At 42.3% G+C, this 14760-nt stretch overlaps 1 protein-coding gene across 1 annotated transcript; it reads right to left on the bottom strand.

Annotated features, from left to right (window-relative positions):
- Positions 1-7677: 7677 nt before the first annotated feature.
- On the bottom strand, positions 7678-8980 carry LOC102838767 (testis-expressed sequence 13A protein-like). The gene is made up of 2 exons (XM_006871064.1): positions 8534-8980; positions 7678-8301 (listed from the first exon to the last, which is right to left on the bottom strand). The coding sequence occupies exons 1-2, from the start codon at positions 8978-8980 to the stop codon at positions 7678-7680; spliced, it is 1071 nt and encodes a 356-aa protein (XP_006871126.1).
- Positions 8981-14760: the final 5780 nt, after the last annotated feature.

Below are 14760 nucleotides of genomic sequence, written 5' to 3'. Positions count from 1 at the left end.
GATGGTGGGCTCAAACCGCTGACCTTGACCTTGTAGTTCAGAGTCCAGTGTTTATTGTACTTGTTTTTAATTCAAAGGCATTTCTAGACATATTTGATAAATATTTATTGTGTCTACTATATTCTAATGGATTCCTGGTGTGGCGCTGTGGGTTAATGCGCCGGACTGCAAAGCCGTTTGAACGGCAAGGTCGGTGGTTCAAGTGCAACAACTGCTCCTCGGAAACCCTATACAGGGTCGCTGTGGGTCAGAACAGACTCGATGGCGTTTCGCAACAAGAACAACATATGCTAAGGCGCTGTGGTAGTGTAATGTTTACAAATCGGGCTGCGAACCTTAAGGTCAGCAGTTCAAAACTACCAGCTGTTTCACGGGAAAAAGATGAGGCTTTCTGCTGATGTAAACATTTACAGCCTCAGAAACCCTGTACAGGGTCGCTATGAGTCGCTACGACTCCATGGCACATCACGACCACAACGACAACTATATGCTAGGCACTATGCTAGATTCTCAGGGTAGTTTGGGGAAGAAGACAGATATAGATGGATAGTTTAGTGGGAAAGACAATGAAAAAGTAAACAAACAAGCAAAAACAAGAAAAGTTCCAAATTGTGGTAAGTGCTACGAAGGGAAAAAGATGGGGTTGGAATAGGGATTAGACAGGATTTGCTTTCAATACAATAGTCAGGCCAATCCCTTTCCCTGAAGTAATGTTTAAGGTGAAATCTGAAGGATGAGGAGCTAAGCATGGGAAGAGCAGGAGGAAGGATGTTCAAGGCAGAGAGAGTAACTAATGCAAAGGCCTTAAAATGGTCAGTGTGCATACTTTCACCAAAAATATATAAATACATACAAATGGGCCAGTGGTGCTTTAGTGTAGGGAGTGAGAAGCAGAGTAATGTAAAATGAGGCTGGGGAGGTCGGTAAGGCCCAGACGATGTAATGCTTTTTGTAAGGGTTTTGTATTTTACACCAAGTGCAATGGAAAGCCCTGACGAGTTTTGATCAAGACAGTGACATAATTGAATTTGAATGCTGCTGTGTGGAGAAGACCCAGTACATAACCAACAGTAGAAGAGTAGAACGCTATTTCAGCAGTCCAAGAGAGTTGATAAGGCACTGAACTTGGGTGATATTTGAGAACCTAGTGGAATCCTGGTGTGGTGCTGTGGGTTATTGCGCTGGACCGCAAAGTTAGTTTGAACCGCAGGGTTGGTGGTTCAAGCTCACCAGTTGCTCCTCGAAAATCCTATACAGGATCGCTATGGGTCAGAACTGCCTTGACAGCACTTAAAAACAACAACAACAACAACAACCGTGGTAAATGAGCAGATAGGCATTGCTAACTGATTGGATATGGTGGATTGAAGAATGACTCTTACAGTTTTCTGTGTAACTAGGTGGTGGTAGTGTTAAGTGCCATCAAGTCAGTTCTGAACATAGCAACCCTGCATAGGGTTTTCGAGGAGCTGCTGGTGGATTTGAACTGCTGACCTTGTGGTTAGCTGTCCAATACTTATTCTACAGTGCCACACACACCTAGCTTCTAAGCAACCAGGTAGGAAGCACCATTGAATTGGGAAAGTCCTGCGTTGTTGTTGTTGTCAGGTGCCATCGCATTTATTTCAGTACATAGCGACCCAGAGAGGGTGTACAAATCCAGGGTTCAGGTTTAGCCCTGTAAATCTTGAAGAGCCTGTGAGATATCCAAGTGGCGTTAGTGATGGTGGTAGTATTATAGTTGCTTGTATTGTTGTCTAGAGTTCTGTGATTACTAATTCTTGGTGTCACCTCATTAGATTACCGGGAAATACTTAGAAAACATCTAAAAGAAAAATACCTCAGAATAGGAATTGATAAATGTTATCACCATGGCAAGCACATAGTATCACGACTGCTTCTTATAAAGGAACACGGTATATCTGAAAAGTCGCCGTGTGGAATTCCTCAACAAGAGCGTTTTATCGAGTTGGAGCATGTTTTTGATCCTGATGAAGAAGGCTCCAGTTTATCCCAAACCGTGGTGCTTCAGGGCTGTGCCGGCACCGGCAAAACAGCGGTGGTGCACAAATTCATGTTTGATTGGGCAGCAGGAATGGTTACTCCAGACAGGTTCGATTATCTCATCTACGTCAACTGCAGAGAAATAAGCCAGATTGTCAGTGTTAGTGCTGCTGACCTGATTGCGAACACTTTTCAAGATATAAGCGGATCAGTCTTGGACATTATCCTGGCCTATCCAGAGAAACTTCTGTTCATTTTGGATGGATTCCCTGAGGTGCAATTCTCTGGAGGTGACCAGGAAGAGGACCTTAATGCTAACCCCCAGCAGACAAAACCTTCAGAAACCCTGTTGTGCAGTTTCGTGACGAAAAAACTCTTTCCTGAATCCTCCCTCCTGATTACAACCCGTCCTACAGCCATGAAGAAGCTACACTCTCTACTAAAACAACATGTCCAGGTAGAGGTTCTCTGGTTTACAGAAGCTGAAAAGAGAGCCTATGTCTTGAGTCAGTTTTCAGGTGCTAACGCAGCCATGAGAGTCTTTTATGGTCTGAAAGCAAATGAAGGCCTTGGTATCATGTCTTCTCTCCCCATTGTCTCGTGGATGATTTGCAGTGTTCTGCAGTCACAGGGAGATGGTGACAGGGCTCAGATGAGGTCACTTCAGACCATGACTGCTGTGTATTTGTTCTACTTTTTCAAGTGCCTCAAAACCCTTTCAGGTATCTCAGTATGGAAAGGACAAAGTTGTCTGTGGGGCCTTTGCTCTTTGGCTGCGGAGGGACTACAGAACAACAAGGTTCTGTTTGAAGTTAGTGACCTCAGAAGACATGGGGTTGGAGTGTTTGATATCAACAGCATTTTTCTCAATTACTTTTTGAAAAAATTTGAAGGAGATATCAATGTCTACACTTTCCTTCATGTCAGTTTCCAAGAGTTCTTGGCTGCCGTGTTCTATGCCCTGAAGAATGACAACAGCTGGATGTTTTTTGATCAAGTGGGGAAAACGTGGCAAGAAATATTCCAGCAATATGGAAAAGGTTTTTCATCATTAACAATACAGTTCTTATTTGGCCTCTTACATCAAGGAAATGGAAAGACTTTGGAAACTACTTTTGGAAGAAAAGTTGCTCCAAGACTTCGAGAAGAATTATTGAAATGGACTGAGAGAGAAATCAAAGATAAGTCTTCTAGGTTACAGCTTGAGCCAATGGACTTGTTTCATTGTCTGTATGAAATTCAGGATGAAGAATATGCAAAAAGGATAATTGATGATTTGCAGCCAATTATACTGCTTCAATCTACCTATACTAAAATGGACATTCTGACTATGTCATACTGTATCAAAAGCAGTTACAGCCCCCTGTCAGTGTCTCTGAAGTGTCAGCACCTACTTGGATTTGAGGAGGAAGTACAAACCTCGGCATTCAGGCCCCCAGCCTTGATATTCAATCAGTGAGTATATTTATGTCATGTCATGTTTTTTGGTCTTCAGAACCATTGGGCCTGTGTGTTCAGTTCATGTATCTGGGTGCACAGTCATACACAGTCATGTATTTGGGTGCACTATCAACAAATAAAATGAATCCTCTCAGCTTTCAATAGTTCATGTCAGTAAATACAATAAGGATTTATTGGATGTCAGGCATGGATTGAACACTGGCCTAGATAAAAACACTGACAGGATAGATAGCATAGTAAATGTGCCAGGCACTATAAATGTGTGTGTATTAATCTTCAGTACACGTGCTTTATAATTATCAAGTGTTTTGAATATGTAAGGTCATCAGCATTACCACTGGAGATTCTGCTGTTTTGGTATAGAGGACCATTCTGGAAAACATCCTAAGATTGAAATGATTGTCATAATCCTCTACAGACTCCGTCACTGAAAACTCACAAAGCTCAAGGTTAGAGAGGGGTAGAGCAAGGAATAAACTCTTTCCACCAAAACTTTCAATTTCACAAATCCTTGAGAGCTGAAGTTTAGAGAGGCTTAAGTAAACCACTGTTATAATATGGACTTTGCACACTACACAATACAGCTCTACTAAATTACTATCTTACTAAAGAAGACAATATATCTACGTTCTTGAGACAATGCCATTGACATTCAGTCTCTTCTCAATGACCTAGTTAAGGTGGATTGTGCCTCTGCCAACTTCTGGGCCAGCTGAAGGGTAGGGGATATAGATAGGAGAGTGGGCAGAAGGCTCTACTTGGGGGAGCTTGTTAACCCACGTCATAATTTTTATAGCCACACTAGCATTTCCTCAGTGGCCAATAATAGATAGAGGTGGAAATAAGTATAGCCTATGAGGAGTCCTGGTGTGGCACTGTGGGCTAACGCACCAGACTGTGAAGTCGTTTGACCTGTAAGGTTGGTGGTTCAAGCTCACCAGCTGCTCCTTGGAAACCCTATACAGGGTTGCTATGGGTTGGTATTGACTCGACGACACTTAACAACAACAACATAAGGAGTGCAGGTGTGGTGCTTTAGGATAAGCACTGGACTGCTAACTGGAGGTTCAAACCTACCAGCCACTCCTCAGAAACCCTATACAGGTCACTATGAGTCAGAATTGACTCAACGGCACACAACAATGTGAACTTTAGGTAAGAGAGGATAGGAAGGAAGGTGTGGCAAGTGTTTTATGTTTTTGAGCTAGATAAGGAAGGGACTGGACAGATTAAATCGACTCCAGATTATGAAGGATCCTGGCTATAAGGTCTTGATTAATTATTGAGAGCTTTAATCTAGCTGTATAATATAAAACAAGACCAACACATTTGAGAGATTTTAAACACTGATGAAACAAAAAGGATTTCTAGAAAATGAGCCATAGATGGAGTTCTCATCCTCAACCCTTTTAGCTTTTCTCAGAGGACTGGCACTGTAGGGTAAACACTGGACTGCTAACTGCAAAGTCTGTGGTTCAAACTCTCTAGCCACTCCTCGGAAACTATACAGGGTTGTGAGTCGGAACCGACTCCACAGCATTTAACAAGCTCTTGTCAATATTTCACTCAAGATACCCCTTCCCCAAACATTTTGACTAAGAATGAACTTCCCTGATTTTTAAAAGTTATCATTAATTCAACTAGGAAGTAGTTATATTGTAAATATAGCGTGGCCAATTTATTTGACCTCTCTGAGCACCTGCAAAATGGTGATTACAATACCATTAAGGACTGAATAAACGTGATGTGTGTATGTAACATGGTTACCTCATACTTCATATTAACATGCTAAGATGGTTTTGCAGTTAGACAGACCTGAGTATTGACCTTGGTCCTATACCTACATATGTGACCTTAAGCAAGTTACTTGACTTTTTTGGGCTTCAGTTGCCTTATCCGTGAAATGGGTAATACCTTCCATGGTTTTTGGAAGATTGTAAATAAGTACTAGCATGACAATGTTGTTGTTAAATGCTGTATAGTCAGTATTGACTCACAGCGACCCTGTATAGGGTTTCTGAGGACTGGCTGGTGGTTTTGAACTGCCGACTTGGGGTTAGCAGTCCAGTGCTTATCCTGCAGTGCCAAAATAAGCCATCTGCTTTGGGGAAAAAATGTTTTAAAAATTGCTTTTGTTCCTCATCTCTTTTAGGTCTTCCCAGGTGCACAATTTGCCAATGTCTCAGCTGCACTTCCTCTGTCAGGCACTGCGTAATCCAGCCTGTAAAATCAAAGACCTGAAGTAAGTTGAACTTTAAAACTCTGGCATATGCAGGTAAAGACTGGGGTGCATTCCTGGCTGATCAGACCTAAAAACAAAGTGCTTAGCTTCCCCAGTAGCAGAATGGCAAATGAAAAGCTATTCCACAAGTCTAGAAGGGATAGGAAGGTTCCAATTTGTCCTTCCCTCTTGCCCCGAGGCTTATCGTGGGTATGGCGGGTATAGCATGTAGCATAGTGGTTACAAACTGGGCTGCGAACCGCAAGGTCAGCAGTTCGAAACTACCAGCTGTTCCGTGGGAGAAAGATGTTTCTGCTCCTGTAAGGATTTACAGCCTTGGAAACCCTATACAGGGTCACTATGAGTCGGCGCCGACTCCATGGCACATAACCACCACCAAGCAGTTTCTATTAACCATCGTAGCTGTGGGAGATCACTCAAAACGAACACCTTCGTATTTTAGAGCCTCTATGTGTCAAGGCAGACTGTGTGACCTTGTTCTGCAGAGTGTAGAAAGAGAAGAAACTGAGGAGGGAAATGACTCTGAGCACATCAGAGATGAGTTTTTATCAGTGAAAGCAAGGAAGGTCCAGTTGTCATTTTCATGCAGTGCCATCATGTGTTCAATAAAAGATAAATGAGCTTGATTTGCATTTTTGAGCTGATTTAATAATGTTATGTTACCTAAGAGACGGGGCACGGTTTCTGTACTTGCCATAAGTATTGTTTTCCTTGGGTACGCCTCTGCTCCTGCCATTTTCCTTTTTGTATGTGCTGTTTTTGCTACAGCGAATGGGGTGGTGGTGGGTTGTAGCACTGGAGAGACCTAGGTCTGGCGCCCCTGCTGGAACAACGCCCCATTCCTTTTCCTCCCCGGCTCCCACTGCATTCCCGATGGATTTTCTTGCTGTTGGGACCTGTCCCATTCCATGCAGTTTGATGATTCTTTTTCTACCTCCTTTTTAGCCCATCCCTACCATTATTGCCTAGAAGCTTCCACCCCACCCTGAGCTCCAGTCTTGTGTTTCTATGTCCTGAAGGCACAGGCTGGAGCCCCCTCGGTTCCCCACCACCGACCGCCACTCTCCTTCTCCCTTCCTGTCTCAGAGGAAGTGGTGGCCCCAAGCAAACAAATGCACTTTACTTTTTCATTTCTGTAAACATTTATTCATTTTAGCACAGAATTACATAACGATGTACAAGCTCCCCTCCCTACGGATACCTTCCCCACCCATACTCCCCTGTTGCCCTGTATCCCACCACCCCATCCCTGACCCCATCGCCCCTTCCTTAGTAACTTGTTTGCCAAGGCCTTTTTTCTATACTCACACAAATATAACCCTCTAAGGTAAACAATCTGTCATTATGCATAGTATACATATACACATATACAGAAATTCCAGGGATGTGCTTTATTTACACAATACAAAAGGGAGCCTTGTCATATTTTTTTTTAATTGAAAACCACAGTGAATATGTCAACAATACAGTACACAGGATTAACCTCATTCTTTAACATATTTTTAGCTTTTTTTCAGCTATCTCCTGACCCTGGCCCCAACATCAAGTGACCCACACCGCTCCATTGCCCAATACCATGGAATCAGCCTGTTTCCTCTAGCATGAGAAACTAACTGGTTCAGGGAATGTCCAATGTCCACTCCTGATCCAATCACCTAAATGTGTGGGGAGGGCTGTAAACATTACTGGTGGGGGGTCCACCCAATGTGGGGCAGATACCCTAACAAACAGAAGCGGTTGTGGTTCTATAGTGTTGAATGCTAATGTTCTGGAACACAAAAGGGGTCATCAAAATGTATCTCTCTCCCTCTTTCCCCAATCTCTAGATTTAAATCTTCCCTGGCCCCATGGACCTCCCCATCCCTCACTATCTATCCCACTTCATTTCCCATCTCCCCCTTAACTTCTTTTCCCACTTCCCCCTCCCTCAGAAAAGTGATTTCCCATTAGATCTGTGTGTTCTAGTTATATTAATGAAAGTTTTGCAGCCAGATTCCCCTTCCACAACGGAAGCAAATATCCCGCCATGCAAAATTCATAGCTTTACACCAGGGACATTGCCAATCCCCTGGCCTGGGCCCTCTCTGATGATGGAATCCAAAATCTCGCCTACCTCTGTGAGGTTCTTGAGGATTTATTCCCCGGGTCCCTGCTTCAGGCCAGAAGGGAGCCATCTGAGGTGGAGCTACTATTGGTGGAAGTGGTATGGGTAGGCGAGGCAATGAAGTTAAAGAGTATGCAAATGAGGCAGGGGGCTGGGCAGTAATGGGTACTAGTGACAATGTGGGCTTGGACCTCACACCCCCAGAGATATAAAGAGTGCTTGTATCCACTGACCTGAGCTTACCCTCCCTCTTCCTTTCAGAGGTGTTTTTTGTCTCCTCCCTAGCTTCAAAGAGCTGTATTTGTGTCTCATTGGTAGCAGGGGAGGTGGCAGCATTGGTAGCAGGGGAGGTGGCAGCAGCAGCCGCAGTGGTGATCGTCGGTGTTGGCCCTGCTGTGTCCACTGCCACCTTTTTCACCTCCTTCTCCTTGACTTTGCCTTCTGTCCCAGCCTCAGCATCAGTGGCCGACTCTGTAATATGCTGCATCTCCTGGAAAGAAGTGGGCAGAGTTAAGCTCTCATCTGAGAGTACAGGAAGGGGCCTTGGAGCAGTGGTCGGAAGTTGGGAGTTAGGGGGTAGGAGGGGAGGAGCTAGTGTGAAGGAGGGGAGGAGCTTGTGGGAGGGGAGAGGCTTTCAGGGAGGGCAGCACTGGTGGAGGAAGTGGTCAAGTGGCCTATAAAGCAGGGGGCCTGGAAGGACCCAGACTAGAAACTGGTCTTACAGACAAGAGGAGCTTCCACTTCAGTTGGTTCTGCTCTGCCAGGGAGTTCTGGAGCAGCTGTAGGTGGAAAGCCGCCTCCTTGCGCTCCAGTTCCTGCTGCACAGTGAGCTCCCTCAGGTCTGCAGCCAGGGACTGCGCCTTTGACCTGTGCAGCTTGGCGAAATCCTGCAACCACTGTACTTTGCGCCCCTGTAACTGGCTCTGCCTGCAAGCAAAGCCTATGCCCAGGGCCAGGCTGCCCCAGGCGCACGCCTCTTTGGCATCGCTTGGCACATCGCTGTCTTCTAGGATGCCCCTGAGCTTATCCTCCACTTCCTCCCAGGGCAGAGACATATTCTCGAGGTAGAATTCAGGGCCTTTCACGTGCCCACGTATCTTCCTGTTAATGAAGGCCACCACCTCAGCATGTTGGAATCCACCAAAGGGGTCTTCTGGATTCAAGGCCATGAGAGTAAAAGGCCTTAGCGGTCCTACAGGGAAAGATCAAGTTGTATTTTTCCCGCCCCTTTTCTCTCCCTGCCCCTCCGACCATCTGAACATCCCCTTGACTCAGTTATCCGGGCCTTGGACACCACCCTCAGGCCTCACCTCGCTGGCTGGGGACTAGAAGCGGGGACTAGAAGCGGCGCTCACCACGTCTCTCCTTCAGCGCTTCTAGAGGAAAGAAAGCCTTAGGCCCTGCCCACCAGACTAATACCCGAAGACTGTTCCAACTTTTTAGAGACTGCAGGGGTGAGTGGGGGCATACGTGAGGAAGACGTCTTTCCCTACCCAGTACATAAGGCAAGTGACTGCCAGTGGGGAATCACTAGGAGTCGGGAAGAAACCAGAGTGATCAGAAAAGACTTAGAACTAAGAAAATGAGACACTTATAATCAAATTAAAAAGTACATACACCCCTCGTAATGGTTTATTCTACACCAGTCGGGCCATTTTTGTAGTTGGAATGTTCCAGAACAAAAAACAGCCCCAACCTCTCAGAGCCACGGAAAAACCCTTACAGGAAGTGGGTGGGGCCAGGAAACATCCTTCATTGGCTCAGAATCTAATACTACGGTCATTTAAAATAAATTTCTGGCCATTTAAAATAAATTTCTGGCCATTTTGTCTTTTATCGGTCGGTCTCTGTTCTTTCACTCTCACATCCTTCTGGTCCAGCCTCCCTCATCACTTCCTGGACCTCTGTAATACCCTAACATCGGGGCTGTATCGTATCCTACCTTGCATAAAAGGGGTCTATGTGTCGTTTATTGGTATACTGAGACCTATCGGATAAACCAGACCTTGTGCTATAAATGAAGCAGAACGAAATGAGAAAGTATCTGTGAAATTAAAGAAGTTATACATTTTATGATTCTGTTTGTGTAATGGTTACCAGTCGGGCTGCTAACCTCAAGGACAGCAATTCGAAACTACCAGCTGTTCCGCGGGAGAAAGATGAGGCTTTCTGCGCCCATAAAGATTTACAGCCTCGGAAACCCTGTACAGGGTCGCTGAGTCACAATCTATTCCACAGCACATAACCACCACCATCACTATTTGTGTAAAGGCGCCGTAGGATAAGCACTGGACTGCAAGGTCCTTTTGAACCGCAAGGTTGGCAATTCAAACTCGCCAGCTGCTCCTTGGAAACCTTATATTGGGTTGCTATGAGTCAGAACTGACTGTACGGCACTTAATGTGTGTGTGTGTGTCTCCATATGATTAGCACTAGACTGTGAACCACAAGGCTTGCAGTTCAAGCCTGACAGCCGCAAATTGGGAAAAAGATGATGTTTTCTGCTCCCGTAAAATGTAAAACCTTGGAAACCCTATACAAGGTCTCTGTGAGTCAGAACCAACTATACAATACTTAACAACAACATACATACATACATACATACATACATAACATATATACATACATACATACATTGTTATGGCTATGATCTTGGAGAAAGGAGTAGGAGGATTATGCCAGACTGTTAACATTGGTTATGTCTAGGAAATAAAGTTGGAGGGGAGGTTGAGAGAAAATTTGTAACCTTTAAAACTACATTTTTCTATGATTTCATTTGTTATAATGAGCATATAACTCTATATGTATGCATGCATTAAAAACCAGAAAGATCTATACCAAAATTGTAACGGTGATTATTTCTCCGTGATGGGAATGTAGCTACTTTTATCCTCTATTTTCTTCTTTACTGTTCTCTCTGTTGTGAAAATAATAAGCATCTATTATGTTATGTTATGTTTTGTTTTCAAAAGAAAAAGGAGCTTTTACACCCAGATAACATCTGACCATTAGAGTATTGGTTACTGTTAGGCTGCTAACTACAAGGTTAGCAGTTCAAATCTACCAGTCACTCCCTGGGAGAAAGATGAGGCCTTCTGTGCCTGTTAAGATTGCCTCAGAAGCCCTATGCAGGGTCGCTAAGATTGAAACTGACTGGAAAACACACCAACCCACCACCATTTTAAATCTATTTTCATTGTCTTTAATTACCTACTATGTTTTTTCAAAATAAAAAGGAATGTTTTTCCTGATAATATCTAATCATTATTTAAATCTTTACTTAAAGCTTATTCATAATGATCAGTGTTATTTAAAAAAAGTTACTTTTTATTTAGAAAATGGCATAATACATGGTGTTGTTGGTTATGTGTTGGGCTGCTAACTACGAAGTCTGCAGTTCAAACCTGCCAGCCACTCTTCAGGAGACAGATGAACCTGCCTGCTCTTGTAAAAATGTACAATCCTGTAAAACTTATATCTACAGTTCAGACCCACTTGTCACTCCCTGGAAACCTTATACAGGGTTGCTATGAGTCTGAACCACCTCAAGAACACTTAACAACAACAACAAACATTATAGAGGGTCACTATAAGTCTGAATCCACTCAGTTAATATTTTATTCTTAATTGAGTGAAAGTTTATAGACCAGATTCTCAGTTTTACATTCAACAAGTTTTACATTGACTTTGTTTCATCTCCATTGCAACCCTCTCCATGTAACATGACTTATCCTGCTTCCTCCTTGTGTTTCTTGGTCTCGTATAATATTTGTCCTTTTGTGATTGACTAATTTCACTCAGCACAGTGTCCTCCAGCCACGTTATTAGATGTTTTGCCAATCTGTTGTTACTCTTCAACATTGCATACTGTCCCATTGTGTGTATGTGCCGAAGTTTATGTATCCATTCTTCTGTTGGTGGGCATTTAGGTTGTCTCCATCTTTTGCTATTGTGAATAGTGCTTCTATGAATATGGATGTGAGTATGTCTACTCATGTCACAGCTCTTATTTTTCTAGGATATATATATATGTATATATATATAAAGTAAAGGGATTGCTTGATCATGTGATATTTCCATTGCCAACTTTTTTGAAGAAGCACCATACCGTTTTCCACAGTGGTTGTACCATTTCATAGTCTCACCAGTAGTGCATGAGGAATCTGTTCTCTCCACACCCTCGCCAACATTTGCTGTTTTCTTTTTTTTTTAATTTTGCTGTTAATGATGGAGTGAGGTGATATCTCATTGTTTTTATTTGCACTTCCCTAATGACTAATGGGAGTGCTGGTGTGGTGCTGTAGGATCAGCACTAGACTACTAACCACAAGGTTGGTGGGTCAAACCCACCATCTCCTCCTTGGAAACCCTATACAGGGTCGCTATGAGTCAGAACTGACTCAACAGCACTTATAAGCATCAATGGGTAATGATCACAAGCATTTCTTCATATGTTTGTTGGCCGCCAAAATGTTCTCTTTGGTGAAGTGTCTATCCATGTCCTCTATCTATTTTTTAATTGGATTATTTGTCTTGTTTAGGTGTTGAAGATTTCTATAAATTTTAGAAATTAGTACCTAGACTGAAACGTCATTGCCAACAATTTTCACCAGTCTGAGGGTTCTCTTTTTACTCTTTTGGTGAAATCTTTTGATGCACATAATTGTCTAATTTTTTAAGTCTCAGTCATCTAGTTTGTCTTTGCTGTTTGTGTGTTTTCAGTTATGTTTGATAATGTATTTATGCCAGGTATCAGAGCCCCTAACTTAATCCCTGTTGGGTTATTTTTTTTTTCAATTGGTGATCTTTATAGTTCTTGGTTTTACAGTTAGGTCTTTAATCCACATTTTTTTTTGTGTGTGTGTGTGTATGGTGTGAGATACAGGTCTTGTTTATTCTTATGCAAATAGATTTCCAAATTTTGCCACCACCATGTGTCAAAGAGAGTATTTTCTCCTCATTTAATGTATTTCAGCCCTTTGTCAAAGATTAACTAACTGCAGATAGATGGATTTACTACTGGGTTCTCAATTCTATTCCATTGGTCTATAAATCAGTCCCAGGCTGTTTTGACTACTGTAGCTGTGCAGCAGGTTTTGAGATCAGACAGTGAGAAACCTCCAACTTTGTTCTGTACTAATGGTTGCTTGTGTGGGGTCTCTTTCCTTTCCATATAAAGTTGGTGATTAGTTTCCCCATCTCTTTAAAGAATGATGTTGGAATCTTGTTGGGGTTGCATTATACGTATAGATCACTTTGGATAGTATTGACATTTTTACAGGTAAGTTTCCCTATTCCTGAGCATGGTATACGTTTCCATTTTATTTAGTTTCTTGTAATAGTGTTTTGCAGTGTTTAATAGGTCTTTTGTTTCTCTGGTTAGATTTATTCCTAAGGAATTCATCTTTAGCGTGGCTATTGTAATTAGTATTTTTTTCCTGATGATCTTTTCAGAGTTCCATTTTTAGGAATGTAAAGGTATCCAGTTAATTTTTTATATGTGGATTTTTCAATGAGTTCCAATAATTTAAGATTTTCTATGTATAAGGTTGTTGTTGTTGTTGTTGTTATGTGCCGTGGAATCGATTCCGACTCATAGCGACCCTGTACAGGGTTTCCAAGGCCGTAAATCTTTACGGGAGCAGAAAGCCTCCTCTTTCTCCCGCGGAACAGCTGGTAGTTTCGAACTGCTGACCTTGCGGTTCACAGTCCGATTCGTAACCACTACGCTACCAGATTATAGATCTGCAAATAGGGAGTTTTACTTTGTTCTTTGCCAGTTTGTTGTTGTTAAGTACCCTGTATGGGGTTTCCAAGGAGTAATTGGTGGGTTTGAACCATTGACCTTGCGATTAGCAGTCCAGTGCTTATCCTATAGTTTCACACCAGGACTCTTTGCCAATTTGGAACCCATTAGTTTCCCTTTCTTGTCTTATAGCTCTGGTCAACACTTCTAGAACAATGTTGAATAGGAGTGGTGATACAGGGCATCCTTGTAGGATTCCCATTCACAAGGGAAATGCTTTCAGTTTCTCTACATTGAGAGTAATGTTGGCCATTAGTTTTGTATATGTGCCGTGCTTACATTGAGTAATTTCCCTGCTATTCCGATTTTCTTGAGTGTTTAATCAGGAATGGGTGTTGGATTTTTTCAAATGTCTTTTCTGCATCAATCAATATGATCAAGTAGTTATTTTCCATTGTTTTATTTATGTAGTAGATTGTGTAGTTTTTCTGAAATTAACTATCCTTGCATACCTGGTATGAATCCCCTATGGTTGTGATGCATTATTTTTTGATGTATTCTATTGACTAGGATTTTGTTGAAAATTTCTGCATCTATGTTCATGAGGGACATTGGTGCATAATTTTCTTTTTCAGTAATGTCTTTGGTTTGGGTATCAGGGTTATGTTCACTTCATAAAATGAATTTGGGAATTTTCTGTCCTTTTCTATGTACTGGAATAGTTTGAGTAGGACTGGTGTTAGCCCTTCTCTGAATGCTTGGTAGAATTCACCAGCAAATCCATCTGGGCCCAGACTCTTTTTTTATTAGAAGTTTTTTAATGCCCTTATCAGCTGCTGCTTTTGTTATATGTCTGTTCAAGTTTTCTGCTTCAGTCTGTGTTAGTTTAGATAGGTAGTGTGTTTCTAGGAATTTGTCCATTTCTTCTAGATTTTCAAATTTGTTGGAAGATAGTTCTTCATAGTATTCTGTCCTTATACTTGTTATTTCCATGGTTATGTTGTGACATCACCCATTTCATTTCTTATTTGTATTATTGCCATGGTCACCTTATTTTCATTTATTAGATTTGCCAGTGGTTTGTCAATTTTGTAACCCTTGCAAAGGACCAACTTCTTATATTGTGGCTTCTTTTTATTGTTTTCTTTCATCTATTTCTGTCTGACCTTTATTCTTTCTCTTATTCTGTTGGTTGCAGACTTA

Source organism: Chrysochloris asiatica, unplaced genomic scaffold (genome assembly GCF_000296735.1).
Source record: "Chrysochloris asiatica unplaced genomic scaffold, ChrAsi1.0 scaffold00159, whole genome shotgun sequence".
Classification (NCBI taxonomy): Eukaryota; Metazoa; Chordata; class Mammalia; order Afrosoricida; family Chrysochloridae; genus Chrysochloris; species Chrysochloris asiatica.
The sequence above is the reverse complement of the archived record's forward strand: the minus strand, read 5'-3'. Positions and strand labels throughout refer to the sequence as shown.